Source organism: Callospermophilus lateralis, chromosome 1 (assembly GCF_048772815.1).
Source record: "Callospermophilus lateralis isolate mCalLat2 chromosome 1, mCalLat2.hap1, whole genome shotgun sequence".
NCBI lineage: Eukaryota > Metazoa > Chordata > Mammalia > Rodentia > Sciuridae > Callospermophilus > Callospermophilus lateralis.
In genome coordinates this window covers 62,478,167-62,493,362 of record NC_135305.1, presented here as the reverse complement: position 1 = coordinate 62,493,362, position 15,196 = coordinate 62,478,167, and the positions used below count along the sequence as shown (strand labels likewise).

Here is a 15,196-nt window from a genome sequence, read left to right as displayed (position 1 = left end):
TTTTAAATAGTGTCTCTCAAAGAGTAACTAAATTTATATGTCTAATATCTCTAAAATATTACTCTGTGGGAGAGTGTTTTCAAGTTGTATTGGAAGGAAAATATGAACAATTTGGAAACTGTAGATTTGCAGGAATAACACCAGATATAAAATTAGAATCTCTGGATGGTGGTGGGGTTGGAAGGTTTTTGCATGAGGTCCAGGTTTGTTAAACAAGCTCATTGGGTGATTCTTTGCAAGTGGAAAAGTGTAGAGCTAATGTGAAAGTCACATTCAGTTGAACAATCTTTTCTTATTTTGTACAGTAGTCAAAGAAAGGGAATGATAATTATCAGTTGTGTATTTATTTACTCTCACTACGGCTGAAAAGGTGTTTTTTGCTGTTCTCACCAGATATCTGCTTTACCCTAGCTTCTGTATTCCAAGTAATCTTAAGTGTTTGGCAGATTTTCTTTCTCTCTCTCTCTCTCTTTCTTTCTTTTGAGCTAATTACATCTCTGAAGATTAGACTAGAATCTTTGTGGTTAATTTCAAAAGCATTTACAGATCCATTCTCAAATCCATACAACACAATCCAGAAGCCATGTTCCAAAGTTTTATTTTTCGCTTGGCCACAAATAGAGAAATAAATGATGACTGGATTGATTTCAGCAAGTTTCATTTATATGTTTTGCATATATTATGCTCTCTAAAAGCTTATACCACAAGAAGAAACAATGTTTGTATTATGAGATTTTTATTTCACACAACCTGGCAGGAAATCAGTTATAAGAAAACGATAGGCTATAAAAAATAACCTGTAACTTTGCATTGTACCTCATTCAGTGTAAGATGGATTTATGGTTTGGCTTTGTATAATCCCAAATTAATGCTTTTTTGGTAAATGTTAATAATTCTCTCATTTAATGATTGTGGTATTTATAGAAGCATTAAGACATTTAATCTGACACCACTACATAGACTGCACACAGTGCTTTATTTCTATTTCCTCAACCTATTTACAGGTTACTTTAACTAGAGTGTATATTAACAGCCTGTTCTTCTTTTGAGAAGCAGTAATTAAGATGAAAAACTCTCTTTTTAAAATAAAATTTCTCCACTGTAAACCAGTAGTTTGGCAGGTGCTGTACTATTTTATCAGGATTCAATAGAATCGCTCAATATTTGAATATATTTTTTTCTAAATTAAAATTGGATTATATTGAAATACTTTTTATAACTTGAAATCAATATGGGATTGTCCTGCCAAGAATAAAATTGGGAAATTGCATAAATGATGATTATGATTATGTACTTGTATTTCATGCCATTAAACAAATCAGAAAGTCTGCAAAAGCATAGTTTGGGCAAACATGAGTAACACAGCAGCTTTGGTCATCTTTGTTTGAGGTGCACTGCTAACCTCCAGTGCCAGAGAAAGAGGGCAGTGCCACATCTTGTTAAACGTTGCTGACATGATGATTTAGGATAATTTAGACAGCATGAGTAATGTCTGAGTGGAAAGCATGCTGGTCTCTTGAGAGAATAGACAGGCCTGTGTTTACAAATGAGGCCTGTTCTGTGTTCTGAACAGAGATGTAGAATTATAGAGATGTAGAATTTTGGTGCTGAAAAGGGTCTCAAGATGGCTTCAGTGTAGTTTCCCTGAAGGGCACTGCCTTCCTCCAGACATTATTTTTCTTTCCAAATCCCCCCAGAAAACCTTCTTATACATCATTGATCTGAAATGATTCTCTTATTTAATCTAAACTGTCACTTGAAAGGGTGATGGGTTCTCCTTAGAAAACTCATTCCCCTCAAGAAGCCAGTGGAACTTCTCTTTGGCATTCAACCTGCTTGCAGCCTACTAGGAAGAAGAATCGACAATATCAATATCTGATAACATTTACCTATTAAAAAAAAAACAAAACATTCCAAACAGTGCCACATATTGATACCAATTACTTCATTGCAATGATTCCTGGGGGCTGATGAATTGTTCAAGGAGATAACAGGAACTTCAAAGTGATTTGAAATATTCTTAATATTTAATAATATTATAAATATTATTGTAAATAATAATAATAAATAATATTATAAATAATTATTTCAAATATTTAAAAATATTTATTTTTCACAAGAAGTTATCGATCAAATATAAAGAATGATAAAAGTGATTTTTGGATGGCAGTTTTCAGACAATTGGTTTCTATGCTTTTCAGTACTTTCAGTAACCCCCTTCAAAAATGACATGTGACTAAATCTTATCTTTGGCTAGCAACACTTCATATTTACAGTCTGGATAAAGGCAGTGCTTTAAACATTTTATTCTCCATGTAGAAAAGCCACTGAAATAAAGTCAAACTAACCAATCATGTGTATTGTACCCATTCAGACAGCATCTATCAAATAACACAAGGGGTGTGTGCATGTGTGATGGTGAGAGTGAGCAAGAGAGAAGAAGAAATAGTAGATGGTTCATTTGCTTTAGAAGCAGGAACTGTGGTTCTATATTTTATTCTTTATACAGTTTCATACAGCACGCCCTTAGTAAAGGTTTATAGAACACAAGTACATACCTACTCTATTTTTTTGTTGTTGAGACAGGGTCAGGTTGTATTGCCCAGGCTGGCCTCAAACTTATGATCTCCTCACCCTGTCCTTGGGAGTAGCTGGGACCACAGTCTCCTACCACCTCACCTGGCCACACTGTTTCTTAAGATAGTTTTCCTCCAACATGGAATGTGTATTTATTTATTTCTCTAGTTATTACAATTATTAAATGTTGGAATGTGCTGAAGTTAAGTCATCCTGGGTAGTTTTACATTTTGTAACTTTTTAACTTCAAGTTCCAATCTCCAACCTGGCTTGTTTAGTCCAATTGAGTTTTTTCAAGGTTCCAGTAATATTTCTTTATAGAAATATTTAAAACAAAATGAACTGAACAGATAGGATTAAAAATAGAACTATTTTTCTACACTAATTTTACATAGTAAAATCCTTGTTCATTAGGATACATAAATGGCTAGAAGGCTTAAGAAGAATTCTGGACCTGTATATTTGTATGAATTTAAATGAACTGAATTCTTTAAGGTTATTGGAAAGAGAAGAGCATCTCCTTTGAGATGAAATATGACACTAAATATTCATAGAGGTCTGTAATGCCCTGTCTATTCAGGTCTTCAAGAACTCCTTGTCAGCATAAGAAAGAATGAAGAAATGTCACACCTCACTATCTCCTTCTCTATTCCCTTTAGGAAGTGAGGCCAGAAAGCAGAGCACAAAGATCTATTTCCTTTTATGTCATTTATGGTAAAAATAGAATGAAATAAAATTGAATGCACATTGACTGCCATGTTAAACTATTCCCCAGAGCTTCATGTTTTACCTCCATATGGTTCTATAGATAGGAACTTTTCTGTTGGGTGAAATACAGTAGAATTTAGGGACTACTAAGGGTCCTCATTTGTTTCAGTGGTATTATTTACATGTTGAGGTGGTTATCAGTGACTATAGTGACATTCTATGGAGTCACGTTTATGCAATTCAAATGGAAGCAGAACTTTATGGATTTGATAATATACCATATTTTTAGGATATCAAATAGAAAATATATAAAGTTGATAAATTTCTTAGCAGCTGATCACAGTTAAAATCTTTGCCTAAAATTCCATTGTTAGTGAAAGGCAACATCAGGATTGGATATCATCATTTCTATGTGATTGAGAAGTTCCTGTTCATTATACCATAGCTCCACGTTAATTATGGTACCTATGCACTTTTCTTCAGAACACATAAAAGTCTGTTCATTCACCTAAGTCTGCTACTTTCAATAGGTATTGTTAGGCCATTTAAATGAGTACCATGATCCTTTTGATATGTTAATAATCTTTTGATGAAGATAGCTAAAACTCATTAGGATGATAATTAGATTGTCAACATAGGAGTAATATAGTAATTTGCTAATCCTTATTGGGTGTTAACTGTTTGAACATTAATCACATAGCACATGCATATTTTACTTGGATTAGTCTGTTCTTATCTATTACCCCTTTATTAAAAAATAAAATTCTTGATATAGGGTAGCCCAAGAAATTGTTTTGGAATGTTTAAATTATGTCTCTAAGTAAATATTTGATATTTAAATATGAGTCTCAACATTATTTGAGTCTCAGGGAACTATCATGATTCCTGATAGTTTTCTTTCAAATCTATCAAAGGAAAATTCCTCTTAATGAAATATTTCATAAAGTTTAAAAACATCCTTTAAATAATAATTAATCTACAATGTAGGAGGCAAATTATTTCCTCAGAAATTTTTGCTTAAATAGTCTATTTCTAAGAAAAAAATGTATTTGGTGTCATTGAATTAGAATAATAGAATTGAATCTTTATATGCTTTATAATTATACTTTTTAGTAGACTTTCATGTCACCTGACAGAATTCAATGCTGAAAGAAAAGATGATCATGTGAGACAAAGTGAAGGTTGAGAATGCAAAGCCTTCAAGGGAGTTGATCTTTCTCTCATCTGATAAGCTTGCTTCCCTTGTGTTTTCTTTCTTCTGCAGACCATTGCATATCAAAAGCTTTTTTTTTTCCCCCCCAACTGATAAGCAATAGTCTCTCAGGATACCAGGACAAGACCTTTCTAAAAACACTTTCCAGACTAACACAATGCACAGTATTTTTTGGTGCTTATTTTTATTTTCCTCTTTATCAATTTCTAAATAATCATGGATCTCTACCAGTGTTCTGGTTTTGATACTACTGCTATGTCTTGATATGTACCTTGAATGTCTGCTGATGCCACTTTTGATGAACTGGGTGAGAAACCGAAGAGTGGTTTTGTGGAATGAGTACAAACTTTGGAGTCAGAATCCTCAAGATCTACTTAGTTTTCATAAAATTAAATTTTTAACATATTTAAATGATTTTCAAAAATTTTAAATGTTCAAAACAATTGGTTTGCATGTGTTATCTATTACAATTATACATATATTTATCATCTATACCTAAAGGAACTTCATGTAAACATGTATGATCTCATTTACAATAAAGCTAATGAACCTCTGATTTCTCATGATATAAGCAGAATTAAGCTTTCACTCTCTCTGTGATCCATGCTGAGTGAGCCAGGTTTTTTTGTTTCTGTCCAGTGTTCAGTCTGGTTTTCATGTTTGACACTCTGTTGTACTGTGCTACAGTTAAGTGAAAGAAACATTTCCTGCTGCATACTTTATTGTTACAGGATATACTTTTATAGCCCAGTGTGAAAACGGCATGCTGTACCAAGCAATTCACATTTTATTAGATAGGAATTTTATTAGTCTTAGTATAGTTTACCTATGGTCCTTAATAGTAGCTCATTGACTTTAAATGTCACTTAAAAAAATAAAAATAAAAATGTCACTTGACTTGAATAGAACTTAATCAGAGGCTTGACGTGTCAACAATTTTCTACCAAAATTAATATCCTGTCTTGATAGTTTTTAGCAAATGGAGATGGTAAGTCATTGAAAAAAAAAAAAGCACTTGTAGAGGACACTACTGCTGATGACAGCAGATATGGTAAACTGGATGGCATTTAGGAATAGTTTTGTTATTTATCACTAAATAGTAAATATATCAACTTTAATAGGTTAGATTGCTAAATAATTTAGAATTTATGAATCACAAACAAGGAGTCTCCTCTGCTTTTATGTCCTCGTAATTGATTAGACAACCTAAGCACTTTATGTAATAATTACATGGTCATGTGGTCACTTAAATTCTAAGATTTACTGTTTCTTTTTCAGCGCCTGGCTTTGGAAGCAGAGAAAGTTCAAGCAGCCCATCAGTGGAGGGAAGATTTTGCAGTAAGGACCCTTTTTAACCCCTTGATTTAAATAGATTGACTTTTGTGTTTGAATAATTATGATCACATTAAAATAATGTTTTAGTGATGGAATCTTATGATGTTATGTGTGGGACTTAAAAAAAAAAAAGGGAGGGAAAGAACAGCCTTACTTTGGGTAATCAGGACTAATTGAGTTAGTCTAAATGTTCTGGTTTATGCTCTACATTAAAAAATGAAAGTTCTTCCAAATATTTTTTCCATACTTAGATATTTATAAAATGCTTTGAAATAGCACTAAATTATAATATCTGAGTAATCTTTGTAGATATTATGAATATACCAGTTGAAAAACAATTTGCATTCTATGACTTTGAATTCGAAAGAGGAGTGTGTGTCTCATGATCACCTTGATGGTTGGCAGTGTGATCAAAGGGGAGAATGACTATATTAAATCTCTTAAATTTTAATTTGCTTCATTTTGGCCAGAAGTATTTCTCCTTCTATTCTGGCCTACTTTTAGTCATGCCAGCTGGCATTAGTTTTTTCACTTTTTCTTTTCTTCTATTTCTTTCTTTTCTTTTTCTTAAATAAACTTGCTTTGTGTTCCAAGGGGTAATGGTTTAATGGTTAAAAAAGCAGAAGTTCTCCTTGTGATGAGGTTTTCTGTCATCTATTTGCCTTCTTAACAGCCACAGGGCACAGGGCAGAAGTTTCTCTTTAATTGTCAGCTCAAAAATTTTTGTTACATATTTTAATTATTTCAAAAATGTCTTCAGGTTCTCATCACTGAAACATTCCAGACAATTGATTTTTGGAATTTAACCTCCTCCAAACCCCACTTCCTCTTTAAAATAAGATTAGAATGTGAGTGATAGTTCCATTGTGTAAAACAAAAGTGTCAAATTTAAAGTTAAAATCGCATGTTAATAGAACACAAGGAGTTTAGGAACTAACATTTTACTTTGTGTTTTTTTCTTGTCTATCAAAAGAAAATGCACTGAGTATTTCATTCCCTTGTAATAGTTAGCTAATCTTCAATGCTTGATTTTAAAAAATCTTTTCTGATAGTATTCATATTTTACTACCTTTTCAGTAATTTATATTTCCCAATCAATCTACCACACTGCTTGATGTTACTTGCCTGCTGTCAAATTGTTTGACTCTCTGTAACTTGATCATATTGTCCATGTTGTTAATGTCATGTAAGAACTAGCTTTTCCACTATTGTTTATCATAGTGAGTTGACTTTCAGTAACTTGATCCTATTGTCCCTGTTGTTAGTGTCATGTAAGAACTAGCTTTTCCACTATCGTTTATCCTAGTGAGGACAATAAAGATCAATTTGTCACTCATATGTAAAGAACAAAAATTTGGTGTCAAAGTAAAAAAAAATAAGGTCTTTGAATATTGAGGACAATTTTAGCTCATCTAATTTTAGGGTTTACATTGTAGTTGGTTACTTTGAAATATAAGAAAAAGAAACTTGAAATTGTGTTTCTCAAATAGACAAAAGGAAAAAATAATCTATTCTTTTGATTAATATTAATTGACGTATTTTTCCTTCCTATTCCCAACAGAGGGGCACTATAAAAGCATTGTGAAGTTTGATAGATGTAAAACTAGATGGATTCTGCCCAGATACATTGTAAACTCTTTAATATTGGGCTCATTAACACCAATTCATCATTTTGGCAATAACTTTTTTCTCCTTACAGAAGTAATAGTGACCACTACTTACAATGCTATCTTCAATGCATGCTACATATTACACATTTTATTGAATTCAGGCCATTGTCAATTGTAAGGCACTCTACTATTTTAGTTATTTCAAGAAAAAGAAGACATTATAATTATAATGCACCAAAAATTTTAAGCTGTATTCTTATTTGTGAAATGCCAAAATATGAAATAAATTTACCTTGAAATTTAACCCCTATCATATATTCTCTTAGTGCCTATATCAAACTAGCAGCACTGCTGTGATAGTCATGCAAGATGACAAATTGTACCTACAATGACCCAAAAGCCATTAGTAAATCTTATATGGTTAAATAGAAAACAAATGGTTTACTCTAGTGTTAGATGTTCTTAAGAAATAGTGCTTGCCCTGTGGGAGAATTCTTGAACAAATTTTGTTCTTAATTTCCCTCTGGGTTACTTCAAAGTTTATTTGGGACCTATGAAGAAACTGATTGACATCAAAAAGGCTGTTAAAGGGGAAAAGAAGTTAGTCCATTTTAGAGCTCTGCCATTTCTTTTCCGTGTATACCTTCTTAGACAACTATGAATGTTTTTTTACAGGACACATATCTGTTATAGTTTGCACTTTGAGAATTGATGTTTTCCATCTCCTACCATGTCAGCCTTATATAAAGTCTTTTCAATAGCCCTACCTTTCAGATAGAGTCTTGGAACATGAAATAGTGACAGTTTTCTTCTTGAAGAATAGAACACAAATAGGCAATTTTTAATTGCCCAATCTTAAGACACAAATATGTAACAAGTACAAAAGCCTGAAAACTTTTCCCATTCTTTTTTCTTATACAGTAGATAGTGCTGTAGTTTTTAGATGTAGCAAAGTTAAATAAATCCTTTAAGTCCAGAACACAGTCCAAATTGGTGGATGGAAATTTAAAATCATTGACATTAAATCTCTTCTTATTGTATACAAAACACCTGCAAATTGGCAGTATTTTAATCAAACATTTAAAAATGTTTAATTTGAAGTTAAATGCTACTGTCTTTTAAAAGGCCCTCCATTTAAACTTTATAATCTTTTTATCTTTTAAGGTATTTAACTATTTGCACCAGTGCAATAGTTCCTTAATGCCAGCCTTTAATAATTTAACACTAAGATGATTTAGAAGGCAGAAATAATTTCCTAAAAGATACATTAACATTTCAAAAAGGAATATAATATTCTGTTTCTTCCTTCAAGTACAAGTGAGCAAGTTTCATTAATATTACTTAGGCAAAATGTTGATTAACATTCCCTACTGTGTAATGTAGAGAGATCTCATAAACAACAAGAACAAAAGGCAAAGCACTAATATGCTGGCAACAACAAAGGCCTCATGTAATTCAGACTCTCCCTCAGCTCCATTTAATTCCCAGCTGAATATACAATCGAGGGAACAAAGGGCATACACTCTACATGGATTAAGATTTATGTGGTCATGCATTTACAAGTTCAGACCAATATTTGTAAATAAGCTATGTCTACCAGCTGTCTTTCAGGTCTCCGTGCAACTTATGGGTATTAAAGGTGACATTTCATGTCAATTATGATAGAAAAATTATTTTATTAAGGGCAGGTGGGAGAAAAAAGAGCTTGGTAAATTAATTGTTCTACATGAGATCATCGCTATTATTTCCACCAAACAGATCTTTTCCAGTTGCATTTGAAATCTCATTTGATTGCATTGCAATGGTTGGTTAACTAAAGCAATTTTATTTCCAACTAAGCCTGCAATATTAATTTTTCTTACACATGTATAAACATAAAAGGTGCCTAATTTGTATTTTAATAACTGTTATCTTATGTATGGCTTATTAGTGCCAGCTTGTTACTGTGCAGGCGGAGTATAGACATCTTCAAATTGGGCAGTCAATAAAACCTTTGAGGAGGCTGCTCTCTTTAGCTTTGCAGAGAAACTAAATTAGAAGGTGCAAATTTTTCTAGAGAAATTGAATGTTATTCAGTGTCAATCAGGCTAATTTAGTTATTCAATATAATTTTAAGTTTATAATTAAAAAAATTACTTTTCCAAATCATATTTTGAAATGTTGCTTTAAAATTGTGACATTTAGAATACTGTGTTTATATAAGTAAAGTTAATAGGTACTGGAATCATGTATTTATTTCATCTATCCTTATTCATTTCATGGAGTTACATCATTCTTGTTAATTGTAATACAAAGAATTGTGAATAGGTGAAATGTAAAAACATATTTATTTTGATTATATGTATAAAGAAAACACATTACAAGTTGATATGTACCTTGTATAAGAAAGAATTGAATTTTATGAGAATAATTGGAATGGCATTCTATTTTAATGAATAATAAGTAAATTTGATATGCCACCAAATTGATTTTATAGCTTTGATATTCTTAGTTTCTCTGTCTGGTGGGACCACGTGCATAAGTTTGCAACATTTTTCCCAAAAATAATAGAATTTATTGAGGCTTCTTTTAAGAATCTTGAGAGTCTAACCTCATCAAGATAGATCAAAAGGAGCCACAATACAAAATTTAATTGAAAGGAGTCAGGCTAGTTTATAGTGTCTGTATGGACACAATCAGGTTCCCATGATAAGATTATTCCAAATTAGAAAGTAACTGTGGGCTTTATTGTTAGTTGTCCTGGGTGCTAACCCAGATCTTTTGCTTCTTATATGAAAAGAAGCAAAATATTTCACCATTAATTTTCTAGCTAAAGACATTAGTTTCATTCTCAATAATATGTAATATTTTCTAATGATCTAACCTCACTTTCTATAATTTCATTGGAAGACAAAGGACAGTATTTGATAGTATAGTAGAAACTGCTTCATTAAGACAATGTAATGATATGTCCTGTACTAATGCAAATTTAGACATAAATACTGCTGTGTATATTGCTTTCTTTCCCCTTCCCTCTCCATCAGGAATGAAAGGAGAAGTTACAAAGGAAGGCAGGCATTGGTGACTTCGGAAGTGAAAGGTGCAATGTTGGTTTTTATTATTCAAGATCAATCTGCTGCCTCTGTTTTCTGAGATTGAGATTATGTAAATAGCCCATATTATTGAGAGTTTTCTGGAATTGATGCCAGTTTTCTAAAAATTTTAGCCATACAGAGTGCCCAGAATCTTCCTCATTGATATTTAAACTGGAGTCAATTACTGCCACCAGCTGGTGCCAAATTACAGCTGTCAAAAGAGGGTTTTAAAGCTCAGATATTTCATTAACTTCTTTATAACTTGAGCTGCATTTTTATTAAAACCTTTGGATATTGCTATGAGCATTAAAATGAAAGTTTACTTAATTTCTGAACCACAAAACAAGTAAAAAGAAGACTGTATAAACATTATAAATTACTGCAATTTACATATAATACATAGTCAATGAAGACTTAATTTAAGCTTCCATTTATTCCACTTCCTTGTTTAAAATTCTTCAGTCATTTTTCCATTTAGCATATATTTAGGATATACTAGGTGCTTCATGATCTGGCCCATCTAACCTTTCTGAAATTTTCTATTGTAACATGTCCCAAACAGCTAGTGCCATTATCCTGAGATTCTAAGTCCACCTTAGAGCAAACTACTTTTAAATTCTCTTAAAACAATAGTCTTTTATTCACTTTCTTAATTTTTTACTATCTCTGCTTAGAATTCTTTTCTCTTTCTTGACAATTTCCTCTTGACCTTGATTGACCAGTGTTGTATAGGCTATTATATGTGCTCCACTAATACTCATACATGTTTCAGTGCATATTTTTTTAATCCATATTTTTTTACCACTAAAATGTAAATATCTGGAGGATAAGAAATGTGACTTATGCATTACCAAGAAGATGATTGACAGGTTCAATTCATGACAGGTAATAGCCTGTATATAATTTTTAATTTAAAAATAATTACTTATATTGGGACATCTGTTTTTACTTGTAAACATTACTGTCAAAATTAGGGAAAAATCTGTTTGAACTTTATTTTGGGGTCTGAATATATTTGTCCACAGCCATGGCATCATTATAGAGAGTACTGGGCTTAGAATTATGCAAATACACTCAAATTTTGCATCTGCCAACAACTTTCTATGCAGTTTTGGCAAAATTATAGTGCCAGGGTTTGGATGTGAGGTGTCCCCCAGTAGCTCACATGTGAGATAATGCAAGAAGGTTCAGAGGAGAAATGATTGGGTTGAAAGAATCTTAACCCAATCATTATTAACTGAGTGGTAACTGAAGTGGTAGGGTGTGGCTGAGAGAGAGTTTCACTCTCTCTGCTCACTGATCATCATGATTTGAGCTAAAGAGCTTCTGAAAAGGATCTGATGATGCTAAGAGTGGAAACTGCAACCAGAAGTAATTAAAAAAGAATATCTCAGAGCAGATAGATTGAGACCTGAGCTGTCTCTGGTTTAAACTTAGATTTTTTTTTTTTTTAATTACCTAAAGGATATTCAAATATCAGTTTTAATTTTTTTTTTTTAAGTATACAACTTGACTTTAATAGTGGACATGATCCATATGTGAAAATGCTATAGAAATGTAAGGGACTAACCAACTTGCCCCAGCATGCAAGATGGTTCACTTTAAAGCCCATCCTTTTATTCATAGACCCCTGTCACTTTGCAACATTCCAAGTGAACCTAATTGAGGAGTTTATGCTGTACCTCTTCCAATGATTTCTTTCACTTCCTCACCAGTGTAAAACCTGACTCCAGTATCTTTTACCATTAAACAAACAAACATACAAAAGCCTATTGCCCCTTTTAGCTTTGCAACTTTTCTTTACTGTCTTAAACTGCAAAACTCACAGAGGTGAGTTCATTCATCTTCACTTTCACCCACTGGTTGGCCCATTCTGATGAGGCTTCAAAATTGCATCTGGATAAAACTCTTCTTTGTTGTTCACATAAAACCTAATGAGCATTATTTTGTTGCTCTTCATACTTGTGATTTCTGTTTCACTTTCATGCACAACTTATTAGTTTACCTTCTTCAAACATTCTTTTAGCTTTCAGGAAACTCAGTTTTCCCTATATTCTCACTATAAAATTCTTTCTCACTCTCCTTTTCACTCCTCTTCTATACAGTATCTGCAGTATCATCTAAATGTAGGACAAGTCCTTCACCTTGTCATCTTAAATGCCCATGCTTTCTATCAGGATCCCTTGTCTGTCGTTAGCTTTTGATACGTTTTCCCCAAAACCTCTTTTCTGACCTCTAAACTCATTTACAGTGCTGTGTACTGGCTGTTTCTGCTTGGGTGTCTCAATAGCATGGTAAGACTCAGATGCCCAGAGAAACTATTCTTTTATTACTTTCCTCTCCAATTAGCTTGATCACCTGTTAATTTTCTGAAGTGATATCACTATCTCTCCAGTTTATATGGCCAAAATTAAGGAACAAGTATTAATTTCTCCCTCTGACATAACCCACCTATTTTTCATCTGCACATGTCATCAATTCTAACATGGCATTCCAGCATCCTTCATCTCCACTACTGTTTTTGTCAAGAGCATCCACTCCCTTTAGGTGAAATCATCATGCAATGACAAATCAAATTGTGAATCAGAACCTATCATTCCGTGATATTCACAAACCACTCTTACACAATTGTACCAAATAGAGTTCCCTACAAGCTACCTTAAAATACTTTCAATTAAAAAAGTTGGAGAAAGTTTCAGACAGGAGGCTCACTCACTGGTTACCCCTGTTCCTAAACTCATCATAAAATCCTCATTTGGGGTGTGCCTACCCCATACTGAGAGGAAAGGAGCAAACTTATCTCTGAGGAATCAAGGACACAGAAGAATTGGAACAAAGATGCCTTGATATGGTTCTTCCAGTTTATTAGCAATAGATCACACTTGATTATCCAAGCATTCATTCACTTTTTTCTCAAACCTAGAGTAAAATACACACTGTTTTCCTATTTCTTTGGGTTCTCATTTCCTTATAAAGGCTCCCATGTCACCTAAATCTAACATTCAATCTGTATGCTTTTCTTTTGTTAAACTTTTTTTCTTTTATTTTCCATTAGGGGCTTCAGCCCCTATTTAAATTTATCCTAAAATAGAAAGGAAAGATAATTTTCTTACAGTTGGAGGCCCGTGATATATATCAGTGTATGTGTGTGTACACACATATATGAAAATAAGATTTTAGTCCATCAATTAAATAGAACACTTTTTTAAATTTAATGATAGTATAAAAAATCTTTTATATATTCTTTTGACACAAACATTTTCATCTAACTAGGATGAGAAATTTAAAATTTGAAACCAAGAAGCCAGCCAAATATCAAATCAGAGTAGCATAAGTAACACAAACCTGAATTTAAAAAGCAATGTAGTGCTTTTCTTAAAAAGTTCATGCAACAATAAAATCTAGGCAACACAAGTAACAACTAGATTTTTTAAAAGAGCAAAATGTTACTTTAAGCCAAAATTAATAATATTAAATGAAGTTTTACATGAGCACAGTTTTGAAATGTTGCAAAAGATCTCCTTCCACTTTATCAGAAGACATTTTGTAATCAGGACAGCTTTTGATTTCTGAATGCTAAGGAAAATTAATGATCACAGAACTTTAGTAGTGTGGTATGTCATGAATTTACTATATTGATTACTACATTCTGAAAATTATGAAAATGCTACATTGCAAAAACATCTTTATTTTTATTCCAATGTTTTTGCCTATGAGGATAGTGCTGTGGATTTTCTAAGAATCAACCTGGAGGCTCTGTTTTTCCCAATGTCCCTACAAGGTTCTTAGTAAGTAGGTCCTGTGAGGATAGAGTGAAGACATTGTGAATCCCTTTTCTGCAAGCCAGTGTAACCGAAGGGAATGTGGCCTGTCTTGTATCATGAGATTAAATAAAACCTGACTACACAAACTGGACTGTTTATTATGAAAATAAAAATGATGAATCAAAATAAAATTCTAAATCTTAGAAATAGAAGACTGAGCCAGGCATGATGGTGTAATGCTGTATAATCCCAGATACTCAGGAGCTGGGGTAGGAGGATTGAAAGTTAGACACCAGCCTGAGCAATTTAGGAAAACCAAGTGTCAAAATAAAGAAAGCTTAAAAGGTCTGGGGATATAATTCAGCTGTAGAGTGCTTTCTGTGTAAAAATAAAATTTAAACAAATATAACCTAAAAGTGAACATTATAATAAGCAATTGAGAGCTAAAAAAACATCAGTTTGGGGTTAGTTTATACCAGAAACAATAATAATCAGATTTATGTAATCATTTTAATTTTTTTCTGGTTCCCTTTTGTCATGTGGTTTTCCATGACACAAAAATCAGATTCATAGGGATATATAATTTATAAAATTGTAACTTTATTTCATTGTTAATTTTATTTTCCTATAATTTATAATTTAATTGGATTTTATTAAATGCATTGAGCCAAAAGAGTAGAATACTTTAATCATTGAGTTCTTGTGTGATTGAGAATATAGGATGTTTCATTTTGAACTTGAAGGAAATCTTGGCTAAGCATGATTTTTGTTTGTTTTCCTTAAAATTTTGGGACATTGCTTCACTGTATTCTGTCATTTTTATTTGATATAGGAAGTTGGTCATTGGTCTGTTTCAGCCCATGCATCTCAAGTTTACATGATTATTTGCACTGGTTTTCTACTTCTTCATTCCCG

The 15,196-nt window shown here is 32.5% G+C and overlaps 1 protein-coding gene across 1 annotated transcript in view; it reads left to right on the top strand.

Moving 5' to 3' along the window:
* Cacna2d1 (calcium voltage-gated channel auxiliary subunit alpha2delta 1) overlaps positions 1 to 15,196 on the top strand; it is a 449,854-nt gene that overhangs the window by 230,330 nt on the left and 204,328 nt on the right. The window contains exon 4 of the mRNA XM_076835140.2: positions 5,777 to 5,836. Coding sequence (XP_076691255.1) covers positions 5,777 to 5,836 — 60 coding nt within the window. The remainder of the gene's footprint in view (positions 1 to 5,776; positions 5,837 to 15,196) is intronic.